General features: G+C 54.7%; 4 protein-coding genes across 4 annotated transcripts; 2 read left to right on the forward strand and 2 right to left on the reverse strand.

Annotated features, from left to right (window-relative positions):
- Positions 1 to 350: 350 nt before the first annotated feature.
- On the forward strand, positions 351 to 2,468 carry C8A04DRAFT_9497 (uncharacterized protein; the record flags this gene model as incomplete). Its single annotated transcript, XM_062785505.1, has 2 exons — positions 351 to 2,054; positions 2,325 to 2,468. 2 exons carry the CDS (start codon positions 351 to 353, stop codon positions 2,466 to 2,468), a joined length of 1,848 nt encoding a protein of 615 aa, XP_062640181.1.
- A 2,191-nt stretch (positions 2,469 to 4,659) lies between these two features.
- C8A04DRAFT_9529 (uncharacterized protein) lies at positions 4,660 to 7,219 on the reverse strand (the record flags this gene model as incomplete). Its single annotated transcript, XM_062785520.1, has 5 exons — positions 4,660 to 4,915; positions 5,100 to 5,899; positions 5,977 to 6,716; positions 6,782 to 6,809; positions 6,923 to 7,219. The coding sequence occupies 5 exons, from the start codon at positions 7,217 to 7,219 to the stop codon at positions 4,660 to 4,662; spliced, it is 2,121 nt and encodes a 706-aa protein (XP_062640182.1).
- A 7,317-nt stretch (positions 7,220 to 14,536) lies between these two features.
- On the forward strand, positions 14,537 to 16,536 carry C8A04DRAFT_9499 (uncharacterized protein; the record flags this gene model as incomplete). The annotated part of the gene is made up of 6 exons (XM_062785506.1): positions 14,537 to 14,689; positions 14,747 to 15,262; positions 15,341 to 15,583; positions 15,736 to 15,847; positions 16,089 to 16,239; positions 16,299 to 16,536. The coding sequence occupies 6 exons, from the start codon at positions 14,537 to 14,539 to the stop codon at positions 16,534 to 16,536; spliced, it is 1,413 nt and encodes a 470-aa protein (XP_062640183.1).
- Positions 16,537 to 16,992: 456 nt separating this feature from the next.
- Positions 16,993 to 20,836, reverse strand: C8A04DRAFT_34700 (condensin complex component SMC2-like protein; the record flags this gene model as incomplete). Its single annotated transcript, XM_062782921.1, has 5 exons — positions 16,993 to 17,257; positions 17,341 to 20,426; positions 20,506 to 20,626; positions 20,680 to 20,720; positions 20,810 to 20,836. The coding sequence occupies 5 exons, from the start codon at positions 20,834 to 20,836 to the stop codon at positions 16,993 to 16,995; spliced, it is 3,540 nt and encodes a 1,179-aa protein (XP_062640184.1).
- Between the last annotated feature and the right edge of the window lie 804 nt (positions 20,837 to 21,640).

Raw genomic sequence — 21,640 nt, forward strand, 5'->3', positions numbered from 1 at the left:
TGCAGCCTCGCACGCGTCTGCGCTTTCGCAAGCGCCTGGAAATCTTAAACAGAACAACAACCCAAGTCGGACCCCTTTCCACTCTGCGTCACGGCCCCGCAATCTTTTGTTGGGTGTTTTGTACAACAGGGGCACTCGGGGTTTCACCGAGAAATTATTACCTGACATACCTCAACAAACGACTCGGGAACATCTCATTCTCCACCGAGCCTAACGACCGAACCATTCCTCGCGGTCGCTCTCACAACACCACCCCCGCAGAGAACAATCGCAAACCCTAGCCCGAGACCTACAGGCGCAATATAACGACCGCCTTTTGATCCTCGCCTCAATCTAATTCTCGAGTGGTCATGTCACTACCACCGAGCTCACCCCGGCTCCCCAGCCCGCCGCCCCCGGCTGAGATCCAACTCGGCCCTCAGTCGCCATTGATGGGCCCCAATGCTTCGCGACAGTCATCCCAGATCGAGCAAACCGCCATCAACACCAATGCCAAGCGGCGCATCCACCCAGGCACCAAGGCGGCCGACATGGCTGCCGGGCCTCCTCTCGTGCCATTGCAGGAGCTCGACTCGGCCTTCCAGCTCCAGGAGCATCTGGCCGCCCTACACGACTTCCACACCTCGGGCCGCACCATCCCCATAACCCGCGACATTGCGAAGCTTTTGGCCACCCCGCCCCCCGGGATCGACAAGACCCTCTGGCTGTTCGAGCTCTGCCGCTTCCTGATCGCCCAGTGCAACACCCTGATCATTGGCTTCCTCTTCGACAACCCACCATGCAGTGCCGCCACCTGCCCCGAAATGCGCGCAGGTGAGTGGCAGTTCCTGTGCGCCGTACACGACGCCCCCAAGAGCTGCTGCGCCATCGACTACTGCTGTCACACCCTCGATTGGGCCACCAACGTCGTGACCAACCCCAAGATCTTCCCGAGCCGCTTCGTCGTCGATGCCCACGACAAGAACACCGCCCTCAAGAACCTCGTCAATGTCTTCCGCCGCCTGCACCGCGTCTTCGCCCATGCCTGGTTCCAGCATCGTGGCGTGTTTTGGTCTGTGGAGGGTCAGAGCGGTCTCTACCTCTTCTTCAAATCTGTGTGCGACGCCTACGACCTCCTACCTGCCGAAAACTACAAGCTGCCACCCGAGGCGGAAGGCCTGGATAGCAACGCCGGTACCGGTGGCGATCTGAACAACGATAGAAACGACAGACGGCAACCACAGCACCAACAGCAAACACTCGCCCCGATCTCTATCGCCAAGCCCCCCGGTGCCCAACACGATAACGACGATGGGGATTTCTCGGGTCCCAGCAGGACCAACACTCGGAGACACATCAAGAGTAGCCCGTCCACCGGCAGCGCCGTCACCACCGTGCCCGAAGCCGACGAAGACGACAGCGACCTGTCCCACCGCCTGCGCGGTATGCGCTTATCCGCCCCACGCGCCATCACCGAAGAGGAGACGAACTCCCCGAGCAGCAGCAATATCCCCGTGATTGTGGAACACAGGGCCGTTGAAGCCTCGGAGCAACCTATCCGGCCGTCCAGCGTGATCCCCCCACCCGGGCCGGGCGAAAGCGCGGCAGGGGAGGAAGCCCAGCCAGCATTAAACTCGCCTGTTGAAACCCCTGCGACTGCGACTGCGACGGTGCCAGAACACGAGTTCGCTGCTGAACCCGAGGCGCCAAACCCACCTGCCCCTGAAACGGAGACGAAGATGGAGACAGGGGAGGAACCAGCAACCGAGACAGAACCCGAATCGGAATCAGACACCACACAAATTCTAGACCCAACCTCCGAAGACCAAGATGACCCTGTGGAGGAGTCCGCCCAGAAAGATACCCCCTCAGAACTATCCGATCCCGAACCGGTATCGGCACCATCCGCTGAACCCACGGAGGCCTCAACAAACCCAAGCGAGAACGCGGACGAGGACACAACAACCACCACATCAGCCAATGAAGAAGAAACCCCTGAGACAGAGACAGAGGCAGCGGCAGCGGCAGAGGAAACGATAGAAACAGAGTCCGTCGCCGATTCCGAGGCTGAGACCGTGACCGGCCCCGTGAAAGACGCAGAGACGGAGACAGAAGAAGAAGACGACGACGACAACGATGAAGAGGACGATAAAGAGGACGTCAAAGAGACGACAGAGGTAGAAGAGAAACCGGCGGAAGAGGGTGAAGAGAAGACCGCTGAGACGGGGAAAGAAGCGGACGAGGACAAGCAGGAGGAGGAGGACGTTCAAGAAAAGGTAAAGGAAACGGAAACAGACGAGGCAGACGCAACCGAGTTCTCCCCCGCTGACGCTAAAGCAAAGGAGGAGGGAAACGCCGAGGTCAAAAATGAGGATGACGATGGTGGTGATAATGAGGACGATGAGAAAAAAGAAGAGGAGGAGAGTGACAAGGCAGGGAAAGCGACGGCCGAGGATAAGGAGAAGGAGAAGGAGACGAAAGCCGATTAGGTGTGGGTGCAATCCTTCCAATGAATGAATAAAGAATGGATGTGGTCTTTGATAGGGATAATTAAAGTGATTTTAAGGTTTGGGGAGGAGGTTTGACGGGTTCACGACTTATTTAAAATATTCTACAAGCTGTATTGTTGTGTTAGCGTACTTGTGTTGGCTACGTGTGTGTTTCCGAGGTTGAAGGCTGAGGAGCGGCGTACTATGTAACAGTTACATGGCGATATGAAAGTATGGCACCCCTTGAACGTTTGAGAAGTAAGAGGAGGGTCATACATAATACATTCTCTTTATGTGAGGTCCTAAAAAGTGAGTGAAGTGTAGCGCGAAGAGGCAATACCTCCCCGGGGGCTCGCGTACGTACGGCTCTCAGTGTTGACAGGTTGAGCAAGGTAAGCATCTGATATATTCCAATTTTCCCTTTTCCCATAACCGATAACTTGAAAATAAAACAATCCTAGAGAAGACAACAAGCCACCCGGATTCCACCCACAGCACCACCATACATACATACTTCCATGCAATCCTTTTTCTATATCTTCCTTTTTCTTTGTACTTCCCCTTTCTATGACACATTCATTTGCCAAGTTATCCACGGATTAATGGCGTAAAAGAGAAGTTCATGAGAGGGCCGGTCAGTACATGTACCCTTGCCTAAACAGGCTAAGTAGCAGACAACCAACAACGCCGGGAAGGAGAATTAGGGAAATTGTTCAGTTAAGAGTGCTTTTTGAAACATGATGTGAACTGAATAGCGCAGGGTAAAGCCAAATGATTCTCAGATCGCCAGCCCAAACAGTAAGATATGATAAAAAATACAAGTGGCCGATTTCGAGCCTCGATGAAGTTAAAAGTATGGGTAAATAAGTACAACAAGAAGAATTGAAATGCTAGAAGGAAAAATAAAAAACAAGAAAAGAAGTGAGGCCGAACCAAGACGAGAGGGCTACCAGGTATTCGGATTGTCGCGTGTTCTCTTTCAACCCGACGGAAACGTCGTTCCGGCTGTAATTATGTGAGGGCTGTTGGGGATACAACGACACAAGACCGGATCTAGGAAGGCCGATCCCCATCGGTTGGCCAAGACCTGAGCGAGGAGGAGCCTTGCGCGAATAACCGCATAGTAGATGGGCTGAGGGGGAGGACAGCAACAAGGCTCCGGAAGGAGAGAGACGGGCCATGCCGAACATCCATCAGACCGAGCCGGCTTTCCCAGCCGAGTTTCCGGTCCCCTGCCCCCGATTCCTGGTATGCTGCAAAGTTGATGTGGGCTTGTGCGCCCGAAATATCACGGCATCCAGCCTCGTTAATGAATTATGTAGAGTCGTCAAAACCACACTGGACGACGCCAAGGCTGACAAAGACGGCGCTCGACCAGCCGCACTTCCGTTGGGGATATAGCGTCGTCGACTTGTGCAGGGGACAGAGAGAGAGAGAGACTCGCTGGCGGGCTGGCGGGCTTCTTGTGTTGTGCATGTCCAGACCCTCTCGACAGGCCAGGGAATGGTAGCCGACGGAAGAATTCCGCGGACTACGCTAGTGTAGTGTAAGCCGCTTTCATTGATGATCCATGCACAGAGTAAGCTCGAACTTGTCTTGTCGTTGTTGTGTGGAGTTTGACGCGATGTTCCCAAGACATCCCCGTCCTCTGGGACCCCGGCTCAAAGATGTGTTTCAGATCATCGAAAACAGCTTGATGGGTGATCCAAGCGCCAGCCCCTGCATTCGCATCAAGGGCTTGACGTCGCAGGGCCACACTATCGGGTCGAAAAGAAATTTGTTCAGGGGGGGTGAGTGGTCCCCTCCACAAGTAGGAGCCGCATGATGAGCTGCCGAGACTTCCCAACGACAGGTCTCGTTTCCTCTGTGGTTTGGCGGCTGTTGATCAAGATACCGCGCGATTGACCTCCGCGCTTCGCGTCGTCTGCGAATCCCAGGCCCGGTGAATGTCCTGGAAGGTCTTACTGTGTAATTGGATGGTCGAGGTTGTTACTATCACCACCACCACCCTCTCTGCGCTTGTTGTCGCTGTTCCTAGCGCCTGCGCTACCGTTGCACCCCTTCGCCTCTGCCAAATGTTCTTTTTCCTCCTTCCAAACTGAGTTGTAACGGCTGAGCGTGGACTGGTTCCTACTTCCATTCACTAATGTTGGCTGATTTGGTCGCGACAATGCCACTCGGTCGCCCCCCATTATACCCCTGTGTTCGCCCCATCTTTGCGTCCATCCTCTTCTGCCTCAATCTGCATCCTCGAAAACACGTGGCGGATCTGTTGCAAGCTCTCTCGCTGGGTAGCTAGAGCCGTGGCGTTGCGTTCGTCCGCAATAGCCCGGATGTTTTGTAGCAGCAGGCTGAACCCTTCGTCGTTAGGAAGCCACCACCGAAGGCAGCTGTCATCTTTAAAGAGTTCGGCCATGCGAGTGCGCATCGTGATGGGGGATATGTACCTATCCGCCCCCTAGTCAGTCTGGTTCAACCCCATTCGTTTGAACTTGATGTATTTGCCCCTCAGATCCCCTGAGATGAACGGCTGAGAGGTAGGAACACTTGTCCAAACCGTATTGTCCCTGTTCTTCAACCACTCCGGTACCGCCGTGGGGAAATGAAAAGAAAAGGAAAGACCCAACTCACCCCATCGATTCAAGGTACGCAAACTTCCGCCTAATCCACATATGATGCTTCGGATCCCGTCTCATGTACAGCGCTGCAATCGCCAGGCATGACTGCAGAACCACCAAACTCCCCGGCGGACTCTGTGGCCACAGTTCCACCGTCTCACAGATCTGGCATATCGCGTATGCGTGTTTCATCAGCCGCGCCCGGTCCTCGTCCGTCAACCTCGCAGCACTCTGGCTGACGTGCATAAGGGAGATCGAGTGGTACTCGCACGTCAAAATTGTCGAGGCGAATAGTGGCGGTCGAAATAAGATGCCCGGCGCGTACGGGTTGACAATGTCGTCGGGGCTGGGTGTCGGGTGGCCAGGGAACTCGTTGACGTAGAATGCGGGATCGGTGAGTGCTGGATCCCACGATTTGTGCCAATCGTCCCAAGACGTGGTCATCTTGCGGTGCTCCACTGTGTATTCTTCATCCGTGAGCTCCTTCTTCGCGCCCCGGGCGAACAGATCGGACATCTCTTGTGACCCTAGTCGTACCCGTGCTGAACAAGCCTCGATTTTCCACGACAGGTTGCTCGGTTCCATTGCTGCCCGTGACTCGTAGTACTCCACTGATGCCGTGTACCAATCCCGCGATAGCGAAGTCTTGAAGCTGCCCATGATACCCACAAAGACGTCGAACCGGGTGTACCACATCAAAGCAACGCGGCCGGCAGGTGTTTGCATGATGGTCTGTGGCGTGAACAGCTGGTTGAGGACTTCAAAAGCTGCCTTTTGGTGGCCCATCAAGTTGACCCAGTCGCCCAAGTATTCCTTTCGCTTGTTAATATACGGCCATCGGCTATGATACAATAGCATATTCAGCAAACAACAACAAATGAGCCACGTACCTCGATCGTCGCAAGCTGTAGGATCGTCAACAGCGTGGTTATTGTGTGCTTCTCCTTCTTCAGGCACTCCAAAAGTAGCGTAACGCTGCGGCTGTAATACTGAAGAAATTCATGGACTCTCCCCGTTGGATTCCTGAGGGCGTGATGGTAGGCAGAGAAGCCCACCACTGCATACAGTAACGCCTCGTTCTGGATTGCCAGTCCCGGTAAGATCTTTTGGAAGAAGTCATCTGCGTCCTCCACCGCGCAGTAGTGATAGTGTGTGATGTTGTCGTGGAAGTAGTTAAGGTAAAACTGCAGCTCGTGTGGAAGAAACGTCCAGTCAGGGCGGGGGGTTGTTGCCACCGTTGTTGATCCGTCGGAGAACTGAAACCCGGCGGGCGTGTGGGCGCTGGTGACTCCGGTCGACAAGGACGGGGATGAGCTCTTTGTCCCATCGCAGGACGGGGTCTCCGATCCCTGACGGCGCCCGGCAGCCATCCTTTGTCGACCGAAGGACGACGTAGTGCTCGACCTTCGCAATGGGAAATTCGGCAACGACATCTGCGAGGTGGCGCTTTCGGGCTCGTCTTCGTCTTCGTCTAGAATCGGATCGAGTTTCATCTCTTGGTCTACTTCGTCATCGTCCTCTCCCCGAGATGAAGTCGGGCTCGCCTGCTGGCTGGGCCCAGCCGAGTCTTTCGACCCTTTTGCAGGTGGTGGTTCTGGATAGATGCATTCTCTTTTCCCTTTCCTACATCCTGTTACATGTCAGCAAAGACGGGTCCATCCGTAAGAGTCCCGGATGCCGACACTGGAAACATACTCTCGCAGATAGGATGGGTCTCGTCGCACTATCAAGAAACAAGACAAAAAACAGTCAGTCAGTCAGATACGCGGGCATGTGGCCAGCCAAAGCTTGCAATGACAGCGATATGAGGTTGAGTGTTAGGAAGGGGGCTCAAACCTTGACACGCCGGCTCCGGCAAGTGTAACAACCAGATCTCGTGCGGCGATGCTTGATGTGATCTAGACCCGGTGCCGACTTTCTCCTGCTTCGTTGCGCCTTGGGTGCGTTGAACATGATGGGCTCCGGAAATCCGGTGTAGTACCCCAGACTCTGATACGAAGTGGGTGCTGGGGAGCTGCCTATCGGCATAATCTGGGGCTGAGACAGATGGCCAACGCCATCGAGCTGGTTTGGGCTGGGTTGTTCTCCAGCCCCCACCATCGAGGAGAGAAAGTGGTGATAATAGTCGCTCATTGCGATCATTCGGGGCGGCACACTTGCATCCGTGATGTCAACTGAGGCATAATAATCGGGACATCGAGCTGTGAGCATGCAACCGGTGGTGAGGTTCGACCGGACCGTTTATCGAGCGATTGTCGTGCAGTTATGCGCTTCAGGAGTCGTGCTGCGGGTAGAGGATAAGCAAGGACGGACTGGCCGAGTGGCCCTTGTGTGCCAGTAATCCGAGGTCGACGCAGTCCTCGGCCGAGAATCCCGACGCGGCGGCTCTCCTCGGTCCTCTTGGAGTCAAGTGAATCTGGGTGCGGAGTTGAAAGAAGAAAATAACGGCTATGGATCTCCTAACAAGGTTAAGAAGAAGGGATCCTTGCTGGATGTGCTCGTTCAGTGACGGAATGCACGATGGCAGGCAAACACCATCATAAGGAACCCCCCTGTCAATATTACACGGCAATGCGGTATGAAAAGACCACAGAGAGAGAGTCGTCCGTGGGTGTGAGGCGGCAAGACGATGAGACTCGGGCCAGTGGGAGGTGGCGGTGGTGGGGAATCTCTGTTAGGGAGGGTGAGTGTAGTGCTCAGAGGTGGGCGGCCTGAACACTGCGTTGTTTGGTTGAGTCTCCGCGGGCAGCTGTAGGAAAGAGAATCTCAGGGAAGCTCCAGCGTCCAAGTGGCAATCTCCTCTCGTTCTTAGAGGGCGGAGAGCTCGTCTAGGACTCTGTGGAGGACGCCGGAGGGTGGGTCGTTGGATGGCTCCCGCTAATCTTGTGAGCACCTGTAGGAATCGGGGGCGGCTGAGCTCAGATGGCAGGACGAGTGACTGGTGTCATAGAGAACAAGCTGTGATACGGTGGAAAGCTGCCGTCGACGAAGTCTTGGACAGGCGCGCGGAGCTGCGGACGGGATACCACCGTGACTGAACGATCGATGGACCGATGATTCGATGGAGACGGGTCGAGTTAACCTTACCCTACCCCAACTTAGTTATAACCCACCCCTCAAGGGGCGGCAACGCTGGCGGAGGGACCCGCCGGTGACCCAACGGTTCTGGGTCGGTCGAGCGTCCGGCGGTTCGGGCCCAGGGAGCCCCTCAGACCAGGACAAGGGTGGCGAATGGCGGCGGGCAAGAACTTCAGGCCGCCAAGACGATTCATCCACCCTGCCGCGGGATGTTACTGTCCCCTGGAAAGGAAGAAGCAAGTTGTCGGAGCAAGGTATTTCGGTCTTCGGCGAACTGGGACCAAAAAGGGAGCTCGTTCAGTAACGGTTGGATCAGGTTGGGCGAGGGGTCTGGTGAGTTGTTGGAATATGAGCTGTTCTGCACGGAATCGAAAGCGTTCAGCTAAAGAGGCACCAGTCACAGCGTGTGGTGTGGGACGGCGTCAAGGTGACTCTGCAGCGCAGCGCGCGGTTGTTGTGGGTGGGCGGATGGAGAGATAGATGAGCGTGCGTCCGCGTTGATGAACTGCGGCCACCAGGACTTGAATGTAACTACCATGTAAGTAGGTCCCCGCGAGCTCATGCGGCAGGGGGCCGGCCGCAAGAAATGGCCCCAGAGAAGGAAGGAAAATATTAAACCGACGCCCGCTGTCCAAGCCCGAAGGTTAAAGATGGAGTGTGGGAGAACTACACTAGTAAGGACTTGTGTATCGACTCGCCCAATTCGATCTTATTAGTCGATCGGACAGGAGATGCCGGAAGGGACACCGGGGTGTGTCGTCTTGGTTAGCTTGATCCAAGGCCGGGCTCAAAGACGAGCGGGGCCAGGGGTGTGGGCGGGAAGAGAAAGTGAAGGAAGGGGGTTCAGTCGGAGGGAATTGAGACCCTAGTTCAAGGTTGTTCTCTGGTGTCTGGTGTGGCTCGAAAATGGGGCGGCTCGGCACGACCAACTGGAGAGGAGGACCTATTACATACACTACATGGAAGTGTACTCGAGCTCTCTGGTCCGCGAAGTTTGAAGGACTTCAAGATTGAAACGGCGAACCCACATGCGTTAACTAAACAAAGAAGCAACGCCGTTTGGCTTCCAACCTTCCTCCCCATCACGGCAACCCACATTTTGGTCGGCCATAGAACCGGGGCAATTTCTTTCTTTTTTCCCCTTTTGTTTGAGCCTTACGTCCAGGCATGGGTTGAGATTTCAAGAGTCGGCTAGTCACGGGGACCAACTTATCGTTATCACCGAGTCTGTACTATGTACGGTCCGACAACATGAGCTCCTCAAAATGCGGTTTGTGAGAAGAGGGGAGAAGTGTTTGCAAGATGGCAAGCTGCACAGCGAGTACTATCCGCGGGGCAAGGATAGCAATCTCACCACCGGACTGCCGGAGAGGTGAAAGGAATCGTGGGGTGGGGGGATCGAACGATGCCACAGATCGTCAAGGCGCTGGGGAAATTGACTATGTGGTGTAGTGTAGGCGGGAGCCCAGACCCAAGTTCATCAAAGGGAAAAACCGCCGAGAATGAGGGAAGAGCTTGGTCTGCACGAATATTGCCTATACTGAGGCCAAGGACGGGCCGGCATATCTGTGGGAGGATGTGAGTTGTCTTCATCGTTTGATCGTCGGCGGCCGGCGGTAAAGGTTCGTGGGCCTTGCCTCGAAGGTTCGTCTGATGTGTTGTAGTGCAACCTGGCCCGTGGAGCTTTGCGGCACAACAACCGTTGGTACCTGGCATGGGGTGGTCGCCTGTTCCTGGCATTGTGCTGCTGGGTCAACGGCTGGGTCTTGAGAAGAACCCCTGCTAACGTTCTTCCCCACCACAGCACCATTCCGGTGGGGCCCGATGCTGAACTGAGACAACGGCTCCGATGGGCCAGCGTGGGAACCATGTGCTTGCCGCGCATGCGGCCTTGAGCAGAGAGGCCGCGGAGCCAAGATGTCATTGACGTCGTATCCTTTCCAGAACGAGGAGCAACGGCAGGACAGAATAGAGATTGCAGTCCAGTCCAGGATTGTCGACGTCCGGCCGTGCAGGCAAGCGCTGCCATGTCCACCAAGGTTTGGGACGATACGACGCCCATGCAGCCAGAAAGCCGCGCCAACCCGTAAGCAGCCAACCCCGGTCAAGGCCCGCGACCGTCGGGCCTGCACTCCCAAGAAGACCAGGGTTTGTCTGTCTGCAGAATTGGATGGAGGCTTGCCCGCGGCAGCAACGGTGGAGACAATCCGATCCAGGGCTGCGCGACAGATCAGGACGTGGCGGCCGTTCACGGAAGACACACCACCCAAGCCGGTCCGTCAAAAGGAAGAGTTAACTTTTAGGCGGAGCACACCGCCGGCCGGAGGGAGCCCTCGTCATCGGCAGATGGGTTCCAGTGGCATCCGTAGGAGCGAGCCGTCTCCAGGTGGCGCTCGCCGCTGAGTCGCTGGGCTCATCGGGAAACCAGAGCTCCCTCCCAATGCCACCCTGCAAGGTAGCGGCTGGTTATGGGCGACGTTCGCGGAAGGCGGCGCACGGACGCGGACGGAGAGGCTGGATGCTCGACGACTGTTTCTAGTAACTAACTCGGCGTGTTGCTGGCATTCATAAAACGATGCGTGGGGAATGCCACCTCGAACCTCCACAATCTGCGTTCCTTGTTTGCATGATCGTGACCGAGAGGTCCGCTTTCCGTACTAAATAATAAATAGAAAGGGGGGTGGCTGGGCAGTTTGCAAAGCATAGTTATGATTTTAACTGTCCCGGCTGGCCGGGCGAAACTTCTCGTCTCGAAATCTTGCATCTGCAATTCCCGGCGCGCGGGAATGCTACATTCATCTCGGGCGATGGGGTGGGTCATCGTGGTGAAGTCGATTATTGCATTGGCGCATGAAAAAAGGGGAGCAATGAAGTCAAGGAGTTGTGTTCTGTCGGATTCGGATTCGGGGGTGTTGCAAGAATGAGCAACTCTGCCAGCCCTGATCCGGCTCTGCGTGCCTTCCCCCCATCAGCAAAGAGCACCTGCCAAAGTGAATCGAAGGAATCAAGGAGGAAAGAGTCGATTGTGGAAACGCAGTGCAAGCCCGACCCATACCGCTGGAAGGGGGTCCCTCGCCCCTGCCTATAAATCAACGGCGTTATGAGCACAAATACGGAATGCACGACTTTGTTTTCTCGACCTCGAGTGGCCGGACGGAAATCACTGCTGGCACATGCCAAACTTTGTTGAAGCCCTTTCCCTCCTTCGCCAATCTTGCCAGCACCGCGGTAATCATAATCCGGAATCTTCCACCTGCAACTTTGAGAGTTGCCGTCCATTTTGCAAATCCTCAGGAATCCTTCTTTTACCGCCCGACTCTCCATTTTTACTGGGGCCGGATGCGTCTCAGATGCGCCGCCTTTTTTGGTGGCGTCGTCGTCTGTGGGGGAGGTTGCGGGTTTGGTGGAAGGACGCTGAGAGTTTTTGCGTGTCCTTGCCCAATCTGGCCACGGGGGATTAAGCCCTGCATCCCGGCGAGACGGAATGGCTCTTCTTGCATTGGGAGCCCTTGCTCGAAGCAATGCCGTAATTCCCATCTCCTCGGGGATGATCTGGTGTTTTTGCAAAAATCGGCAAACCACCGCTCAAATCAACCAAAATGAGCTTCCGCTCTGATGCACCAATGTCATGCGCCTCAACACCATGCCAGAGTTGCGGTCTACTATGTATGAACAGGAGGCGTTGTTGAATTTGCCAGGGCTCCCGGCCGTGCCTCGTGCCACGCTCACGATCAACCCCACCGACCGCGGTTCACCTCTTCACCGGCGAGGTGGAGTCCCTGTGCCTCTGCGGCCCGGCCAGGGGCCACTTAACTGGCGCCATTTCTGTTGAAGCGGCGTCAGGTATCCTTTGCAAGGACATTATTCCGGCCACCGGGAGCTGTGCGAGCGAGGAAGCGACTAGGTTTATGGCTAATCACTTTGTCAGTGACCCGTTCTCTGTGCTTCTATCTCGCAAACTTGGGCCGTCCATCAGAGAGCAGGAGTCTAAAACGGTATCCGGCGTCATCTACTCCCACTGCCCGAGAGGTTTTACTTGTAGGATGATTCCTAGCAGGGAGTACCCTAAGCCGCGAACAAAATTATCGGGTCCCTCATTGAGACCAAGCAAGAACATGTGTCCCCTAGGTCTTACGTTTAACGCCAGGCGCAAAACACAGTGGTACAAAGAGTTTTATGGTCCTAGAGTCTGCGGTCGTCCGCAGATGGCATAGTTGCGGAAGACTGAGCCGCGATGGCTTTTGATAAGCTACATTATCCTCCCATCCAGCCTTCTCTCCATAACCACTCACCGGGACGGGAGCATCAACTAATCTTTGTACAGCCGTTGCTAATAGACTAGGCATCATGGAACCTCCTACGGGCCGACTAGCTTGTTCCTCGAACCCAAGTCGGACTTAAGCTGTCAAGCGGCCACCGTGTTATGTTGAGTCATCTTAATTACATATTATCATTCCTGAACAAGAGGTATTGGAAGTCCAGGGATGCAAGCCTTCTAACGTTAGGTTTTGTCTCTCATTCGTGGGATGGTCGCCGTTCATTCCAACTAATCCCAGAGCTGCGTTGTATCAGAACCAGGAGAGATCCCGCATGTTGCCCTCGCAGACGTTCCGCCCCTTCATTGGAAATGCGGTTGCAGCTGATGCTCCTAGTTGCCTGTGTCACACCGATAGGTACAACTGCATAGACAAGCGGAGCGCATATGCTACCTGTGTCACGCACTTTTCGTGCAAAGAACGCCACCAGAACAATTTCTACAGTACACTAGGGAACACTGGGGGTGAAACAACACATCACATACAAGTTATCTCGTCCGTGCGTCGGCTTGTCAAAGGTTAGTTCCCGCCTGAGAGCTGATTGACAGGTCCGTCCGCAACTTCGGCACGAGATCCCGGCCGTGGGACGAAGTACCTTGGGTTTGAAGATGCTCGACCAGGTTGGCAACTTCCGGTCAAGAAAAACCCCAACCAAACCCATTTCCCAGCGGTAGATCGCGGGCGGCAACAAATCGGGTGGGCGGGGCTAAAGACCAATGGGTGAAGCCCTGCGCCAAATTGCCGGACCGACTAACGCCTCATCCGTCGGAATTCCCCCCCCCAGTACAGGACACACCTGCGCCCGATGTTTGTTTGAGGAAGGCATCGGCGCTGATGTGAGTTAGTGGGATGGCTCTCGTTTGTTTTTGCTCGATGTGGCTTCGACATCACGACGTTAGTGAGTCCATCGTCTCATGAGAACGAAACAATGTCCATTTGGAGATGTTCGATATATTAGCCCCAAGTTCACTTGCCGCTGCCAAGTACCGAGCTCGGAGGCGTCCTGTGGTTTGGGCCGGCGCTTCACACGAGATGCATGTTGTGTGTGCAGCAACTAAGGTAAATACGGATTGTCAAGGTCGGGATGGGGGATTGTTGACAGACCTGCGGAGGGGTGTGTTGTGGGAACTTTTTGTTCGAATGATGCAGCTGCTAGGGTGGTATTGTTGATGCATTCGCCTGCAGCATCTTGCAGGCGGCTAGACTTCCGAATAGGAGGGGGTGCTGCTCAAAAAAGACAAAATAATGGCACAAACAGTGGCGCTGGTTGGGTAGGGATTCAACCAATGACACAGACTGAAGTTTGTTGGAGGTTTGGACCTCTGGTTGGCAAGCGTGACAAGTAACATCAACTTAGGTAATTGTGACACTCACCTTAAATGGCTGAGAGTAATAACTCAACTCATGAAGGGTATAACAAGCCTGCGCCTCAGGAGAGATAAAATGGTTAACGGACACGATCGTTGTATAATTTCTTTCCCCAAGTTGGCTGCCGCCGCTAAGGTACCCGGGAAGTCTTTCAACTTGCCCTGTCTGTGCTTCAAAAAGTTGTTCAGGATTATTGACAACATTGCTTGGGAAATTCGAGTGGATGAATGAATGAATGATACTCTCTCTCAACTGGGGTTCTTCATATATAATGCTCGAGTCAATGTTGTAACGGTTTCTACATTCTGGAGAACCTAGTTTTTACCAAGAATATGCTCTACACTTTCATCTCGTTCCTTAACTTACGTTATATTTTAGTTTCGGCTTTCGGAGTTCGCCCATCAGCAGCTCTGAGGTCATGCGTCTCACATTTCTGTAATTTCACGTAACTTACCTGACTTTTTGTGCACATATTTCTCTAACTCCGTGTAAAGACCGTACCCAAAACTTGAAACACTCCCATCACCAGTCACTTCACCACCTACTGCTTTTTTTTGTTCCCCGTCAAAACCTCCATTTCTAGCGGCCCCGCTGCGCCTTTTACCGGTAACAACTTATTTGCAAAGCGACCGACAACTTTCTCGACGGCGACCGAGAATTGAAAGAAACAAAAAAGGATCCCACAAAGATGGAGGACGGAGGCCAAGCTCAGCGGGCCTGGGCATCGAATCCACCAACCGCCTTCATCTTCCTCATCACTGTTTTCGCCTTTTTCTTACCAATTCTAATTTATTTCCCTCCTTTCCCTCCTTCCAAGAGGGACGCACTTCTCGAAACACACGTCCAGGTGGGAATCCAGCATCCATCGGAATCTGGCTTACGGAAGTCGACCCAAAAGCACAATGCGGGCCGATCCGTCCCGGTAACGGCCGAGGGTACGGCTAGGAACAACGCAAAGGACGGAGTAGAAAAATCACCAAGAACATCAACCGATGGCGGCCGTATTCGCAGCCTCTGGATCTACCCGATCAAGTCCTGCCGCGGCATCGAACTCCGCCAGAGCCGCGTGCTCCCCACGGGGCTCGAGTTCGACCGCCTCTACATGTTCGCCCAGCTCCGGAGCCCCTTCCCTGCCCCGAGCTCACCATCCGCCGACGGCAGCGGTCCTGTCGACCACACCTGGCACTTCATCACCCAGCGCCAGTTCCCGCTCTTGGCAACAGTGCAGGTCGACCTTTTTGTGCCCAAGGGGGAAGCGGACAGCGACAAGGCCGCGTCTGAGGCGTTTTTGTTGGTGCGGTTTCCCTGGAAGGAACGTGGGCTGCGTGGCGTTCTAGAATCGGCAGCTGCTAAGCTGGCCCGCGGATGGCGGGCACAGTCGGAGAAGGAATTCGTGCTCCCCGTGGCGTTTCCTGTAGGATCATCATCATCTCGGTCGCCCTCACCGGTGCCTCCGGGGTCCGGTCAGGAGAGTGACGCTGAGGAAGGGGAGGACGTAGAGGTCGAGGAGAGTCAACCCCGCGGGTACACTCATGAGAAAGTGACTATTTGGCGCGACACGGTCAGCGCGCTGAACATGGAGGCGGAGCTACCTCGGGAGCTGCGCTTGTACTTGGGGGTGAGCAACCGGCTCGGCCTTTTCCGTGTTGACCCGGCCCGATTGCGCGAAGTCCGCCGATGCGCGCCGACGCCGGCCGAGGCCGGATACCAACCTGTAGCTGGGTTTCAGGATGCGGTGAGTAAGCCTATTTCCCCCCCCCCTTTCTCTTTTCTCAGTTCCTTGTCTGTTTTTCTGTTTCGAATTTGGGGGATGGCCCAGTTTCTTGCGTTAGCTCCGGCGGTATTTTTTTCTGACGGACGAGCTAATTGTCATGATTTGGTGCGCAGTATCCCCTGCACCTCCTGAATCTCAAGAGCGTCCATGACTTTGATGCCAAGATCGACAAGGACAAAGACCTCCAAGAGCTGGACCCTAGGAGGTTTCGGGCTAACATTATCGGTGAGTTGGTTTCTACACTATCATTCCATATCAACTGCCGTTGTCTTGGGCTTTACCCTTTTCTATTCTTAACCTTTTTCTTTTTTTGCGCGGGGGATGGGTTTTTGAAACGATGCCTCCCGCGACGCCGTTGCACTCGGCATGTCGATCCCCCGCCGCGACGGCGCCAAACCGTTGAACTTTCCCACCTATTGCTCGGTCCGCCGAGGAAAATCACTAACGCAGATCACCAATCTCCCAGTGGACAACAACGACGATAGCAGCCCCTATGACGAGGAGACCTGGAAGAAAATCCGATTCACCCCCGAGCCCGGCAATCGCAAGGACAGCAACGGTAGCAATGGCGAGAAACTTGACACTTCTACATTCCACGTGTCCTGTCGGACCGTTCGGTAAGCCGCCGTCCCCTGTACACTAAATTTGAAAGCACCGCTAACCCGTCCTTCCCTAGCTGCAAAATGCCCAATGTGGACCAGGACAGCGGTTATCGGCACCCTGTGCAGCCAGATAAGGCCCTGAGAAAGTTTCGAGAGGTTGACGAAGGCGCTAAACGCATGGGGTGCTTGGGCATGCAAGTGACGCCCTTGTTTACTAACCCCGGCCTACCGGAAGGGCGTAAGAGTTGGGTGGAGGTTGGGATGTCCGTTGAAGTGCTCGAGCGAGGACATCATGTGTACATATTGCAATAGTCTTCGTGACACGGTGGGCTTGGCTGGGGTTAGCAAGTACAAACCGGGGGTCAAAGGCTGTATGTACAACACTGTACTCTGATGCGTGATACAAACAAAGACGAGGTAAATAACCAATAATATAATGGTGGGCGGTCGGCGGGAATTTGACCGATAATCCACCTCATACTAAACGTCATGTGTGTGTTAGTTATACATTGTGTGTGATTCCATCATTTCATTCTTCATGACGTATCCGTCGACGACAAACAAAGCAAGCAATAGCCGTGCTAAACGAGACAGATATATAGATAGATGCCCGTACCCCCCCGCCCCCTCCCCAACTCCAAACATCCAACCGAGCATTCATTCATCCATCCCCTTTCCAGCCACCCTCTTCCCACAACAAGACCAAAACGTGAAACGGAAAACCAACGAAAACAAAAAGAAGCGAGGGCGCGTAGAAACAGTACAAAATCACCTCAAATCCGCCGGTGTCAACGCCTGGACCATACTCGTACCCTCGCTAAAGCGGGTGCGGAAGATACGGTTCGCATTCTGGAACATGCCATCCTTGAGCGAGACGACGATAAACTGTGAGCCACGGAAGCGGGTCTTGATCAGGCGACCGATGTTTTGCGTGTGCGACAAATCCAACGCGGCGTCGACCTCATCCAGGATGTACATGGGCGCGGGCTTGAACTGGAGCAGCGCCATGATCAAGGAAAGGGCAATGAGGGAGCTGTGAAGAGAAGAGTTAGAACAGGGTTTCTGTGGTTCATGGGTGGGATATGCGTGCGGTACTAGTAGAAAGGGGGGACAAACCGTTGACCACCGGACAACTCGGTCAGAGACTGCTTCCAGACCTTGCCCAGAGACACCTTGACCTCCAACCCGTCCGAGATTGTCTTGCCCTCGGGCGGGTCCAACTTGGCAAAGCTCCCAGGCAGCAGCTCGGAAAAGATCTGCCCAAAGTCGCCATTGACCTTTTCCCACGTCTCCTGCAGTGCCTTTTTCTTGTAATCGTCGAGGCTGATGATGGTCTCCTCGATCTTGCGCTTGTCGCGGATGACGGTGCGCATCATGTGCTTGAGCGACACCTCCTTCTTCTCCACGCTGTCGATCATGTTCATGACCTTGGGGTTGATTTTCTTACGCAGACCTTGGCTGCGCTCTAGCAGATTCTTGTGCGTCGCCTTGCATTCGGCGATGTTCTGGCCCTTGAAGTCGTAGGGGGTCCCTGTGCGTCCGAACTGGTCGCGTGCTTCCGCAATCCATTCGTGTTCCTCCTCCATGCGCGACACGCTCTGCGCCGCGGCCTGCTGTTCCTTGTGGAATTTTTCGACTTGGTGGGCCAGCTTTTGTTTCTCCAGTCCTTCCTCCGTCAGTCGAGAGTTCTTGGAGCGCATGGCTTGCTCAAGTGCGCGGAGCTCGTCGTCAAACACATGCAGCTTGGTGCGTTCCTCCTCTAGTTGCGCCTGCGCGGTGTCGTGTGTTTCCTTGAGGTTCTGCTGTTGCTTGAGAAGCTCTTCCCCTTCTTCCTGGTGCGCCTTTAGGGCAAGGTCAATTTCTTGAAGTTGCTCACGCGCAGCTGCGAGATCACCCGACACCTGCTCCGAATCGAGCTGTGCATTTTGGAGTTCTTTTTGCAGCGTCTTGTTGGACGCCGTCATCTTTTCGACAGCAACACGGAGCTTGTCCACCGAGGCCTGGAGCTCGACCAGTTTGGCGTCCTTGTTGTTGTCGAAATCCTTCATGTCCTTCTCAATTCTTTTGACATCCGCGCTGGCCTCGGCTTGCCGCTTTTTGGCTTCCGTGCCGGATTCCTTGAGCTCGGCAATCGTTTCCTTCATCTTTTGCACCTCCTGAAGGATAGACGAGGACGAGTTCCCACCAATTTGTTCCTCCGCAAGCTTGATCTCGTGCGCTTTGAGGTCGAGCTCCTGCTTGATCTTCTTGGCCTGGTCGAGCCGGGACTTCTCCCGCGCAATCTGGGACTGCAGCTGGCCGAGCGAGGCCTCTGCCTCTCTCAGCTGCCTCGTAATTTCGTTGAGCTTTTGCAGAGTGACCAGCACACCGCTCGAATTCGGAGCACTACCACCCGAAAGCGTACCCGATGGATCATAGGCATCGCCCTCCAGCGTGATACTCCGCATCCGAACGTTGGGATCAAACGTCACCCTCTTCGCGGTCTCGCCATCAGCGCAAACGAGGGTGTTGCCGAAAACATACTCCATGGCTGCCGAGACTTGCTCGTCGTACCCCACTAGAGACAGCGCCAAGTCAACTTTCCCCGGCGCAATTCTCTGGGCCGTAGCAACCGTCTGAGCTGACGCCCTGAAGGTGGAAATCTTGTTGAGCGGAATGATGGTGACACGCTTCCGTAACCTCCCACCTTGCAAAAGCTGGGTGCCGGTGACTTCGGTATCAACAACAACGTTGTATAACCGCCCACCAGCGCAGATTTCGAGCGCCGTGGCGGCTTGCGTGAACTGCTGGTCGAGGGAGAAGAGCTGCGCCACAAGACCCTTGACTTTAGAGCGGTCAAAGTTGGGCACGGGGTCCGCGTAGTTGAAATCAATGTTCGCCACCTTGCGCTTGAGGGTGTCGGACTCCTGTCGGAGATTTCGGATGGTTTGCTGGAGCTGGCTTTCCTGCTGGTACATTTCTTTCTCCGTGCCTGGTTGGAACCCGAGTTTCCCAAGCTCATGTTCCAGCCTTTGTGCCTGGTGCTTGAGTCCCTCGAGGTCTTTGAGCAGTGCGGCGTTCGAGTCCTTCGCCCGCATCGCACGAGGTTCTTCCTCCTTGATCCGCTTCTCGAGATGGGCGATCTTGATCTTTGCTTGCTCTTGTTCCGTGACTGCTGCTGTGACTCGATTCCTGGCGTCCTGTAGTTGTCCTTGGTATCCATTTTCTTGTCCTTCCTTGGATGCGACGCCGGTTTGCAGGGTTTGTAAGAGTTCTTCTTTTGACTCCGCTTCCCGGCTCTGATTCTCCGCGGCCTCTTTCGCGGCGTCATGTTTGGCCTTGATCTTGTCGTATGCTTTCGTCTTGTCTTTCAGGGTCGCCTCCAACTCGCCAACGGCCTTCTCGCAGCCTGACCTCCTCTCCTGTTCCTCGGCCATGCTGTTACGCTTGAGATCCGCCACTGTAGCAAGGCGAACGAGCTCATTTGCATGCTTCTTAACTGCCTCCTCGAGCGCCTGCGCTTTGCCCCCCTTGCGGAGCTCCTTGTCCCGCTGCCCCTTGACCCGTTCCACATCTTCCTCTAGGTTTGCAATCTCGCTCTTGAGTCGCGCTGCTGACTCCTCCAGGTCCTTCTCGCGTTTTTTCTTCGCCTCAAGGTCTGAAGCGGATTGCTTCAACTTCTCCTGGCACCGAACGTAGTCGTGAGCGACCACCACTCGGGTCAACCGCTCGAGGTCGTTTTGCGTTTGCTGGAAATCGAGGAATGCGCGCTTTTCGGTCCGTAGCTTTTCGAGTTTGGGTTCGATCTCATCGCGGAGGAGCTCCGTAATTTCCTGGAGCTTCATCTCCTTCTTGCCCATCGTCTTTAACGCCTTGTCCCTCCTATCCTCAAACATTCTCGTGCCAGCGGCCTCCTCGATCATGGCGAGAATCTCGACGGCCTTCATGTTGAGCACCTTGGTGATTCGCCCCTGCATGATCAAAAAGTTCGGGTTGTTGATGTTGAGTTGGACGGATTGGAAAAGATTTTGAACTGTTTGTTGTTGTGCGCGGTGGCCATTGATCAGATATTTTGTCGTTCCGCCAAGAACAATTTGACGCGTAACACTGATGGTCGCATATTCATCGAACCCGATGGGCGAGCGTTTCTTATCCCGGTTATCGAACACGATGGTAACACTAGCCTTGGTGACGCCTGCTTGGCCGCGCTTGTAGATTAAATCCTATAGAAGAGAATGAGGCACATTAGAGACCGAGTTCACCAATGTTCTCGCAGCGGTTAGGGTCGGATCAAATACTTACCTGCAAGTTCTGCGCGCGGACTGTTGACATGTTGGTGATACCCAAGACAAAGCAGATGGCATCCAAAATATTGGACTTTCCACTGCCGTTGAGGCCGGTAATCGAGTTGAAGCTCTCGTCCCTAATGGTCGTCAGCCGCGTCCTCCGCCCTTCTCACGACACGATTGTCATTACCATCCTGATATCACGGTGCGCACCGCGTACGACTTAAAGCCCTGATGTGGGGGTTAGCTGCGCTCGCGATATAAGGGCAAGTATGAGGGGGGGAAACGAGAGGGGGAAAAAGGAAAGAGTCTCTGCCTACGTCGATGATGAGTTCTGTCACCCTCATGTTGGCGTTTCTGAGGAGGTCCCCTCTCTCTACCAACAGTGTCAACCGGTTCGGGGGTTAAGGTCTGGCGCGCGTCGTCGCAAAACCGATTGTCGGAATACGCGGCGCCCCTCCTTGGAACTTTGGCACAGTATTTGTTTACTTTCTTTGGTTGCCGCCCCGCAGTTAAACGGCCCGTGCACCAGATTTCTTGGTAGCGTATTTACAAAACATACAGCCTACGATGCGTAAATTACGTGTTATCCTGCCTGCTCCACTGCGATGGCCAGATGCCGTCCGAAGATCGTAATGTCAGACAGGCCCTCGCAAAATGTTTCGCAATTCAATTTTTATGGTCTTTCTGTATCTTTTTAATGCTTGTATCTTGCCTTATATTGCAAGACCGCGGGATTCTGCTTTCTGAGCGGTCTTCTGAACTAGAGTTAGAGTTTCGAGAGGGTTGTGTATGAAGGCTAAAGCCCGTAAGGGTCAGGTTATTTGCTTTCCGCCCACATTGTCGCAGATGCCCGACAAAGGTGGAGGGTCACCCCGCAGGCGCTTAGCGGCCGTGGCAGCGTGGGCCACCTGTCAGAACAACTCGGGTTGGACCAGCTCGCACTCCACAATGGGGGGTTCTTGGCCCAAACCGGGGCCGCCACCCGCTGTTGCCGCAACTGGAGCACTGGAGCGGGACTCCCCGAGGGAAACCAAGGCACATCGTCTCCCACGCCCACACCTTGGATCTCTCAATCAAAACTTTGGGGACACACTGCAGCTGCAATTCGGCATTCGATGTCTTCGGTCGGACTGAGCCTAACCCGTGCC

Source organism: Dichotomopilus funicola, assembly GCF_033296635.1.
Source record: "Dichotomopilus funicola strain CBS 141.50 unplaced genomic scaffold C8A04scaffold_6, whole genome shotgun sequence".
Taxonomy (NCBI): domain Eukaryota; kingdom Fungi; phylum Ascomycota; class Sordariomycetes; order Sordariales; family Chaetomiaceae; genus Dichotomopilus; species Dichotomopilus funicola.